Below are 11,178 nucleotides of genomic sequence, written 5' to 3' on the forward strand. Positions count from 1 at the left end.
TCATGTATTGCTTAGAGGCTTATAATCCTGGGGGATGTATGTGTTTAGTGTGATCAGTATGTGTGCCAGTGGTCTAAGCTTCAACACATTGTTGTACTCAACAACTTGATTGTTGTGGATATCCATCACATTTGGTGATAGACGAGGGAGAGGGATAGGAAAATGGTGGTATTATATGGATATTAAAGTGAATGAGGAAGTAGCCAAAGGGAAGGGTCAATTGTAGAAGCAGGGGATGCTTGGATGGAACATAGGACTATGTGATCAAGAGTGTTATCTTAGGTGTGGGTTCAAGGTTTTATAGTGTGACGAGTGAGTTGAAAAAAGAATGGAGTTTCAGTGAGGGTGTTGGGATTTAGTCATATTGGAGAGGTCCATATACCCTATTACAACGGAAGAAATATCATCAGGGAATATTAAGAATGCACGGTCAGAGAAGAAGCCATTGGTGTACCCAGTTGGCAGTATATAATGGGGATTGTAAGAGGTATGAGATCAACTACTTGGATGGAGATAGGCTCAATGGAGGATGGAGCAAAATCAGAGTGGGGAAGGGCCACTGATGATGTGTCCTTGCTGACCACGAGACCAATATTACTGCCATGTACTGGAGAGAAGAGGTAAGTTAGAGAAAGAGACAAAGTTAGTGTGAATAGCTACTAGGGTGTTTGTGTCGTGGGGGTTTCAGTGGTAGTCAGCACTGAGAGTTTAGGGGGATGGGAATCAAACTTATTAGTGAGTAAGGATCTTTTCACAGAGGTTTTGGGCATTCCACAGACCCAGGTGGAGTTTAGAAGACAAGGCAGAGGAAGAGGAGGAAGTTGATGAGGGAAATGAAGGTTTAAGGCTAGGGTAGAAGAGGTTGGAGTCGGAGGATGGGAGAGAGAATAGCAGCCTGGGTTGCATTTGGATGGAGAATGAAGGATAGGGATGGAGGGACGGGAGAAGGGCATCAAGAGAAAGAGGGAAAGAACATTAAAGAGGATCCTCAGCATTGTCAGATACATGCTAGCGATGGGGCATGTAGGTGACCAAACAGTGCAAGCTTAATAAACAGAATCATAGGTGAACATTAATGCACTTTAAACAACTGGATCTCTCTTTCTTGTACACCTTTATCCAAGGTATCTCGTTGAGCGATTGTTGACCTCTTTACTCTGCCATTCATACCTAAGGTCCCAGAAGCAATACTATACACTTTTCCCAAGACATTGAAACAGTACCGGATTTCCCAATATGCAAAGCCCTGAAACCGCAATCCAGCTGGTGCCTAGGGTTCGAACACATTCTTCAAAATAAGGCTGGCTGACCTTTAAAAAAAGCAGAAACCTGGAGCGGAAATGGTGCAAACATGACACTGATGTAGATAAAACCACCCGTAAAATTACCAGACGATGTTCTGACAAAAAAGGGCACATCTCCACACTCGAATTGCAGAATCCAAAAGCACAGTGGTGGAAATCGTCAAGAGCTTCAATGAGCGGGTGAAATATTTCCTAGGCACAAAACGCTGTCCCCTTGGCACCCAAACTGGTGGAAGACATAACCGGTACCTTCGTCCACAAAGCTGACTGCATAAAAGCCAAGATAGTCTCTTATCAGCCTATTCAGAATGCGAATCCTCATACTATGACCGCACAGACACCTTCATGACCTGCATCACTATGTCGGTGTAATGTCTGACAAAACTGGTACCAAACATGGAAGTATGTTCTCTGGAAATTGAATCTTAACCCACGGCAAATGTGAAAAAAACATATTAGTACAGTTTCCCCCACGATAAAGCCTTCTGTAACGTCTCTGTGTGCATAATCTCCTGCTGAAAAAACTACTAATGCTTTGCTCATTTTCACCTGATGGGCAATCGACTCATAGAAGTGAACAATTTCATGTGTACTGTTATAGGAACTACCTCTTTCATTACCAACAATCAAGGTTCAGACTTTCAAGGCACTAAAGCTTGCCTACTCAACATAAGTGAGGACAGATTCAAAGCCATGGCTTGTGATGATCCAGCTCGATACATTATTTTAGAAATCCAAGGCATGTGGTGCAGTCATCCACTACATCACCCTTCACTGCAGCAAAAATGCCATCAGTGTCTCTTCGGCAGCCCTGAAATGGCTGGTATCCTTTTTTCAAGCACTGATGGCCCCCAGTATTTATACGTCTATTTCTTTGGAAAACTTACCAACAGTCTTGTAGGGCCCCACACGTTTAGCACTTTCACCAAGGTTGCTGAGTGTCTTCCCTTTCCTCTCTCCACTCCTACCAATGGCACTCCAAAATCGTTCCCAAGCTGCATATGGTTGTGTTAAAACAACAAAAACAAATCAATGAATAAAGAAGCAAATAAATAAACAAATATACATAAAGTGACATTAGTCAGTTACATCGAGTTTATTCAGAATATAAAATTCCAACACATATTACAGTACATGAAATCATCACAAATGCAGTACAAATGCTCACAAATTCTTCTTACTATATAAAACAGTAAAATTGTATACCTATGTGCGATTGTGACTTTGCGTATGTTCCCTATACAATTCCACATCATTTCACCAATATGCACCAAATTCTGCACAGTCACACCCGTTAGGACCCTTCAGACATTACTGGCTACATGACATCTGGACACCCCACCCCTTCCCACGTATTTCAGCAGAAGTGAAAATGTGAGTGTGGGTTTGTGACTTTGCATATGTTCCCTATACAATTTCACCCTGTTTCACCAATCTCCACCACATTTTGCACATTCACCTGTTAGAACCCTACAAACATTACTGGCTACATGACATCTGGACACCCCACCCGTTTCCCCAGATTTCAGCAAAAGTGAAAATGTGGGTGTGGGTTGGTGGGTTTGTGGCTTTGCGTATGTTCGCTATACAATTCCACACGGTTTCACCTATCTGCACCAAATTTTGCACAGTCACCTGTCAGGACCCTCCGGACATTAGTGGCTACATGACATTTGGACACCCCACCCCTTTCCCCAGATTTCAGCAAAAGTCAAAATGTGTTTGTGGGTTTGTGGCTTGGTGAAGCGTTGGCGTATCGGAGGTGAAGGCGTATTGGAGGCGAAAGGCGAAGGCGTATGGGAGGTGAAGGCAAGGCAGGCACATGAGAGGTTCGTTGGCGTATGGGTGGCAAAGGCGTATGAGCAAAGCCGAGGCATACAAGAGGCGAATTGACCTGAGAGTCAAAGGTGAAGGCAGGTACTATTACAGAAGTTATGAAATCGTTGCTACATAAGAGGTACGATATGTGTGGGTGAATAAATTGCTGGCCAACGTGATTGAAGCAACAGTGTTGACCAGGAAGGGAAAAGGAGGAGATGTATACATCCGCTGCAGTCCACTCATTCCGACAGAAATGCAGTTCAGTTTCAAACACCTACAGTTCCCGGTCAGGCTGGCATTTGGTATCACGATCAGCAAGGCACAGGGCCAGTCAATCAAGTGCACTGGTACCAACTTGGAATCTCCACGTTTTTCCCAAGGGCAGTTATGTCAAGTGTTCTAGAGTGGGTTCCCCAAATAAGTTGTATATCTTTGCTCCAACAAAAACAAAACATTTTGTTTATAAGCAAGCCTTACAATGAACATGTACTTTGGTAATTTGAAACTTTAGATCCATAGTTGTTGGCACCGTCAGCATCATATCACCCATCATGCTGCTCAGGAATATCCATTTTGTTCACACATACAGTTATACATTTCAGAATGAGTTTTTAAGAAGAACAAAACATTTTGTTGTGTAGTCTTTACAAGAAAGTATTCTAAAAATGTTAAATAATCGACAAATGTAGTGAATTTGTCTTTTCACCTTTCTTATGGAGCCTTTCTGAAAAGTGTAAAGCTACCTTGAGCTATTTCTAACAAATAGTACCTATGAGAAAATGAAATCCCGGCCAACGCCAGGTATATAAGCTAGTTAGATGTAAAACAAGTGTCCAACCTAACCATTATGCACACTGCATGTTAATTAAGATGCTTTAAAAATACCAAAATAAATCACAGGTAAGTTTAAAAAAGAAAACGTTATGGGCCTGTTGATTTTAATATTTTAGCTCTCCTTTCAATGATGCTTTAAGATATCTTACAATTGACCAAGCTATTAACAGTTGTACTTGTTTTTAATAAATATAGTAAAGCTGGTCTGCATTGTTTAAAAGCCAAAGGCAGACAATCTGACTTCAGACCAAGGCATAGGACAGAGACAGCGCTTCTAGACTTGAAGATCCAAATGGACTAGGCGAAGGACAAAGGCAAGTTAGCAATCCTCTTACTCCTAGACTTGTCTGCGGCCTTCGTCCTTGTTGACCATCAAATCTTAACTGGCCACCTCTCTACAGCAGCAGCCTTCTCCACCAATGCTTCGGACTGGGTCAATTCCTTTCTCTCTAATCGCACCACCAGAGTCTTCTCTCCATCAGCATCTGAAGACCCGAGCCCCACACTCTGTGGAGTCCCTCAAGGCTCTTGCGTGTCGCCCACTCTCTACAACATATTTATGAAGCTCCTTTTCGATCACCTGGACAACCTCTGTGTCATCTACACCAACTACGCAGATGACACACAAATCCTCATTCCCCTCAGGCTGCTACGACCAAGACTCTAAACTCCTGAATGACATATACCTTGAAATCCAGGCTTGGATGGCCACAAACAGTTTATGCCTGAATGACGACAAGACAGAGCTTCTGATTGTCGGCACCCAAGCACGCCTGAAGAAACTTTATCACAGCCATACATCCTTCACTATAGATGGTAATACGATCAAGGTCTCCAAAGTAATAAAAACTCCAGGGGTCGATCTCGACTCAACACTGTCCCTCACAAAACAAGTCAGCTCCATAGCTGCTTCCACAGCATACACAAATAAATTAATCTACAAACCCTACCTATCCTCCAGCAGCTGCCTAACACTATCCAGAGCCCTTGCATTATCAAAAATTGATACGGTCACACACTCTTTCTAGGCTCCTCCGAACTCAACCTGAACAAGCTTCAGGTCCTTCAGAACAACTCACTAAGAGCATCACTTCACCTCCCAAGATCCTGCCATATCTCTACCCTCAGACGAAGTGCCAATTGGCATCCAGTGCGGACAGAATCACGCTTCACACCATGGTAATCACGCACAAATGCCTCACAAATACAGCCCCCAAATACTTATCTGACAAAATATGTAAGCACCAGTCCTGTCGCCCCACCAGATCTGCTTTATCCCATTGCCTGGAAGTACCCAGGTTCAACCTAAAAACAGCGGGAGGAGCTAGCTTCCCAGTCCAAGCGGCCAAACAATGGAACTCCTTAACCCTGAACTTCAGACAAGAACCAGCCCTCTTGCCGTTCAAATATGGTCTCAAAAACTGGCTGCTCAACAAACCACCCCAATAAGACACTCATCTACCTCTTCACCACCGCCTTACGAGCACTTAGCAGCGTTCATGTTTGATCACCACACTTGCCATTGTTTCATGTATGTTTTGACATGTTTTAAACTGCCCGACCCACCTGTAACCTTGGGTCTCCACATTAGCCTTTGTCTCATGATTTGCTGCATGTAACTCCTATGTTTTTCCAGCCCAGTTACCCCAGAGTTCGGTGCGCAATATAAACAAATACAAATACAAATGTCTATGAAGTGGAAGCAAGAAGTGTTGACCGGGTATAGTATATACAGGTCAGAAGAAGATCAGGTGAAGTAGATCCTCAATGTCTGTCATACAAATTGGGCATATCGGATTATTTGCAGTATTCCCCGCCCACATCACAGTGATTCCATTTGAACAAATACAGTTGATTCTAGTACAAGTAATTAAGACTTTATCCTTTTTTCCCCTAGCCATGCGAGATAGCTTGGAAGGTGACATTCTGCAAGAAGTGCATAACTGCTGACAGACTGATTTTCTAATTTGCATTGGTCTAATTTATACCTTAATTGATGGGCAGAGATGCCGGAATCCACCATGGTTTTAGTAATGGGCAGAGTCACTTCAGAAGGGTTTTTTTCACTGCTCACTGCTCAGCAAGGATGAGATAATGTCTCTGGTCAGTACTGCTTGGTCTTTAGACCAAACCGTTATCCATAGCTTTACTGGTTCCAATATCAGTATCATATCGTCGATTGGCGTTACGTTTAGTTCATTTTAAACTGCATAATTTGGTGCTTATGTCGGCAGGACAAGAATATACTTAAAGAATGAGTTTTCCATCACTAATAGCGAGATAGTTAGTCCAAAGCCCCATACATTGGCTCCATATAGAGCTATGGCTTTTGGTTTTGCATTATAGACTTTTAAAATAATAGGGATTGGTGGGGCCTGTTAGCAAATCTTTTCATAGCCCCAATTGCCTGATTCATCTTCAAAACGTATTTGATCCTATGTGCTTCCCCATTTAAGTTGATAGAAAAGGTGATCCCTATGTAATCATAGGATCCAGCTGAGGGAACCTGTTGGCCATTGATTAGGAAGTGTTGACTCTTTATCTTCAGTCTCTACCCCTTCGGGTTACCTATTGAGACTGCAGACTTTGAAACATTGATCTGTATGTCTAAACCATTCAGGAACTTGGTATATGCATCCAGAAGTTGTTGCAAAGTTCTGGGAGTTCTTGCCAATAGCACTGTGTCGTCTGCATATGTAAAAACTGGAGTGTGACATGTACCAAAGTGTGGATCATCAGCATTGGTACTTAATGAAGCTTTTGTGAGGCTGTTTGTGCATAAGGAAAACAATAAAGGAGCAAAGACACATCCCCGTCCTACTCCAGACTCCATGAGAAACCAGGGTGTGCAATGCCCATTGGAGCCCGAGCGGAAACACACCATATTAGATCTATGCAAATTTACGAGACTATTCACCAATTCCAACAGGCATATCGATAATCTGAGGCACTGCCATAACTTTATCCCAGTAACCTATCAAATGCATTTCTCAGATCCATGAATGCCATGTATATTGGTTCTCTTTATAAGCATGTGGACTTTGCTACAATTAAGTAGATTCTGGCTTTGTTCGTTGGTCCCAAGAGCATCACGAAACCCCAACTGATTGTCTCCAAGAATTTGGTGGTCTTACATCCACTTCAAAAGGCGGTACAAAACCACTCTCAAAAATACTTTTGGGTGGGAGTTTAGCAAGAGATTAATTGGTATGCTGTCAGACATCTCTGGGCCCCTTCTTGTAACTAGGCTCTATGATGGCTTGCTTTCAGGTGTCCGGGTAAGCCTACTGTTCCAATATACTATTATAAACAATCATAAGTACTGTGGCCCAGAATGTGTCATAGTAATGATATGAGTGTGGTGGGATATAATCCGGCCCTGGAAACTTCCCTCATGCATGTGAACATTTTGCATTTCAGACTTGCTCATATTCAAAATGTGCCGTGCTGGGCTCCCCCGTTTGCCGGTCTCCACAATCCAACGCTGTATTTCCCCAATTCACTGTATCCCATTCTTTCACAAATGATGTAGTAAAGTGCTTTACCCGTGCACTGTCTTGAAAATTGACCATTAATGGGTTACCTTGGGAAATGTGATTCAGTCCACGATTCACCTTTTCCCCCAAAGGATCTTGAATTAGGGAGCGAAGCAGCTAATGTTAGCTCTTCCCAAGCTTTGTTGTTAAGCTATAGTTTCCTAGTTAAGGTTACTCTTTTAAAGGAGATGTTTTTAGGGATTTCATCAGGGCATCTTTTGTTTCCTTGCATTCTTCATTAAACACTCTGTCCTTCCTCCGACCCTTGTGTTCCTTGCCCTCTCCTTCAAAGCTAAACATAATGCTCAGCATTAGCTGGGTGTAGTACAGCAGACCCATTTATGCTTCAATCCCATCAGCCAATAATGTGGACAAAACCCCACTATTGTTACCTATAATCACTTCTGGCATTGATTCACTCACAGTAGCATCCCATTTGTTTCTTCTTTTGTTTTCGGACTCCCGCAAATGAATCCATAACCCCCACCAATCTTAAATATACAGCACAGTGGTTTTCTAACACTAAACTCATTCATGAGTTCAAGAACCTTAGTGGAATACATAAATAATATATGTTTGATTTACATAGGGTATTCATGAATGTGTACTTCCCTAGAACGTTGATTGATCTTACAACCCACTCATTTAGCCAGGCATGCAATTTAAGGCCACTTGAAAATGTGTGGGTTTAGAACATACACATGGAGGAAATTAAAAAAATTGCACTCCTCATATCGTCTAGAAGATATTCTGAAGGTCAAATTCTTACTTTTAGATTAAATTCCACACCCAACATGTGAGAAGGGTTTGTGATTGTGTTAGATTATAGCTAATGTATATTCCCCCGCCTTTACCCTCCCGATTATAGAAATTTCCGATGTAATTGGAAATCGCTCCCTCAATGATTTGATTGAGAACAGGTGAAGCGTCAGTGATGGGTATTGTAGGGGGAATAGGGTGGTTTCCCATAAAGGTCACCCAATATTGCTAGGCCTCCATATGGGAGGCCGCTCGTTTTTTTAGTCGCCTTAATCTGGAAGGTAGTAAAGCCATCCGATCCAATGTGGGTCAGTCCAGGTTTCTTGTAACAGGATCACATCATACGATTCTACTCTAGCAATATTATCCGTTTCTGGATGACTTTAAGATTGCCCCGATAACTTCCATGTCAATATAGAAATGCCTTTTAACCCCTCCCCTGAACTCTTTTATATTCCTGAATTCCCTTTTGAAGATGTTGGACTGGTCAATGGGGTGTTCTGGGATTGTCAATCAATTTCTTCCATGGTGGATAAGACCTTAAATCTATTTTCTGAGATAATATTATGCCTGTGACTGCCCTCCTGTCTGATCCCATTATGAGCACTAGGTATATCCGTGCATCGCGCTGAGCGCAAATTTGTGTCTACCATGTGCAACCGAGGAAGTGGAATCATCCTCTGGGTGTAATCATTCGAGGTCCCTGACATTAATGATATCACTAATATTAGTAGAACTGCTGCAACCAGTATACTAATTTTACCTGCAATACTAGCAGTGTGTGTGCTACCACTACATTCTCTACTACTAGTAGCAGTATTAGACATAGCTGTGTTACTAGTGCTAATGAGCCGCCCCACAGTAGCAGCACTACCAATTCTGCTTCTCATGGAAGCAGTATTGCTATTATTATGGGTAGGATCAACAGTACTGCTAATACCTGCAGTATCAGGATCACTTTTAGTTTATGAATTCTAGTAGTTCCAACCACTATTGGCATGACTGGTACTAATGGGGCAGAATTACTAGAGCTGTGCATTTGGTGGAAGATGTAAGAACATTCAAGCTGTTACTTTGCATCCTTGCTGCTACAGTAAGTATGCACACTCCACTGCTGCTGCTATTCTGATGTCACTTCCTGTTTTAGGGATTAAAGACTGTTCATAAGAAGGAGGATGCCTAAGTAGACAACAATGTAGACGAATGTTAAACATAAGATAGATGGAAAGTGTTTTTGGTGAGGAAATCATCATAAGATCACCCTTTTTGAGCAAATAACAAAACAAATAACAAAATATTTGATATTTACCACATGTGCGGTCATTGCTTTACAACAGCTGTCGAAAATCAGAAGAACATTAATATACCTGGTTAGGGTTTATCATACAATAAAGAGGGTGTGGTCGGAAGGAAAAGCAGTTCAGGGAAATAACGATGGAGAGGAAAACAGTTACAGAGCAAGATGTGTGAGAGAGATTGCAAGAGAGAGAAAGAGAGAGAGAGAGAGAGGACGCCATTGAAAAATAAATGCTTCCTCAAGCCCTTAACACGGAGATGTAACATTTAAATAACTTTTCCCAAGCAGTGATAAGCTGTTAGTAAAATATTCAGTCACTGTTTAGTCGGTTACACAGTTACTAAATTGTTATTGTATTTTAAAAAAAAAAACATACGGCAATATTAAATGTTTACTTGCATGGGGTTGCTATAAAAAATAGCATTTATAAGCTCGTTTAAGCATTTGATCGACATTTTCAAATCAGCATGGACGCATTATCGCATGTACGCATTTTCCATGCCCCGTCCTTGTATACATGTACGCACGGGTGGGGTTTAGTAAATCCTTCCATGGGGCATTCGCTTGATTGGTGTGAGCTTAAAGAGGCCTTTCATTTTGACCCTGGAAGGGTTCGGTCGTCATTGCGCCGTACGCCGTGACGTGTTCACCTGTGAAGCACCACTTGTTTCATTCGTCTCTTGCTATTTTCTCGCCAGAGCCACCGCAATGCCCGCCAAACATGCACTTTGAAGCCTGCGCCTCTGCCTGCCCAGAGAACTGCGCTCAGCTTGGCACACCGGGCGGGTGCAATAAGGCATGTTGTCCGAGATGTGTCTGTGACGATGGCTACATCCTGCAGGACCCAGACAGCGGCTCCTGCATACCCAAGGAAAAGTGCGGGGTCTGCACGGGCAACACAATCTACAAGTCGTGTGGAACAGCCTGTCCCCTCACCTGTGAAAATTACAAAAACCCACCCAAAATATGTACAAAGAAGTGCGTCGTGGGCTGTGCCTGCAAGCCAGGGTTCATCCTTAGGAAGGGTCGCGAGTGTGTTCAGCCAAGTGAGTGCAAGGCATCTTGCGCAGACCCTGCATGAGTAGTCACACATGTTTCACAAAACCGTACACCCACGTACATGTTGGGAAAAATCACTAGATGTGTACTAATGTAACATGTGCACCCCTGCAATTCTTGATTAAAGCTGTTCATGAAATGTCTTTCTTCTTGGCTCATTGACTACTCCCTATTGAAATAAAGCTTAGGGTTTTCTTGAAATATTAATAACCAATGCTCACAGTCTCTCTCTCTGTATCAAACGATATGTTTATACTATGCTCTCTCTGTGCATTACAAGTGGCCTGATTAGGATACCCGCCACTGTAACCAGCCTAGCTCATCAACTCACTCAAAGTGACAACAACTGTATGGAATGATCTGAATGCTCGCATCAATAATCAATCGACCAGAGATGTTCTCTATATTAGCTATATTAATTGTGCGAACATTCAATGTACTCAAATGTGCAATGATCTCAATCTGCCCACAAAGGAAAAAAGAAATGTAACTTGAAAGAGTTGATAACTCAACTAAATCAATATCTTAATAAAAAACAAAAAAGCTTAAATGATTGATCATACCATAC

General features: G+C 42.3%; 1 protein-coding gene across 2 annotated transcripts in view; it reads left to right on the plus strand.

Moving 5' to 3' along the window:
* LOC138452014 (zonadhesin-like) overlaps positions 1-10,753 on the plus strand; it is a 165,287-nt gene extending 154,534 nt beyond the window's left edge. For both annotated transcript variants that reach the window (XM_069604946.1, XM_069604945.1), the window contains one exon: positions 10,250-10,753. In XM_069604946.1, the coding sequence (XP_069461047.1) occupies positions 10,250-10,632 (383 nt within the window). In that variant the 3' untranslated portion in view covers positions 10,633-10,753. The remainder of the gene's footprint in view (positions 1-10,249) is intronic.
* Positions 10,754-11,178: the final 425 nt, after the last annotated feature.

The sequence above is a fragment of the Ambystoma mexicanum genome, chromosome 1p (genome assembly GCF_040938575.1).
Source record: "Ambystoma mexicanum isolate Mex_15411 chromosome 1p, UKY_AmexF1_1, whole genome shotgun sequence".
NCBI classification, from domain to species: domain Eukaryota; kingdom Metazoa; phylum Chordata; class Amphibia; order Caudata; family Ambystomatidae; genus Ambystoma; species Ambystoma mexicanum.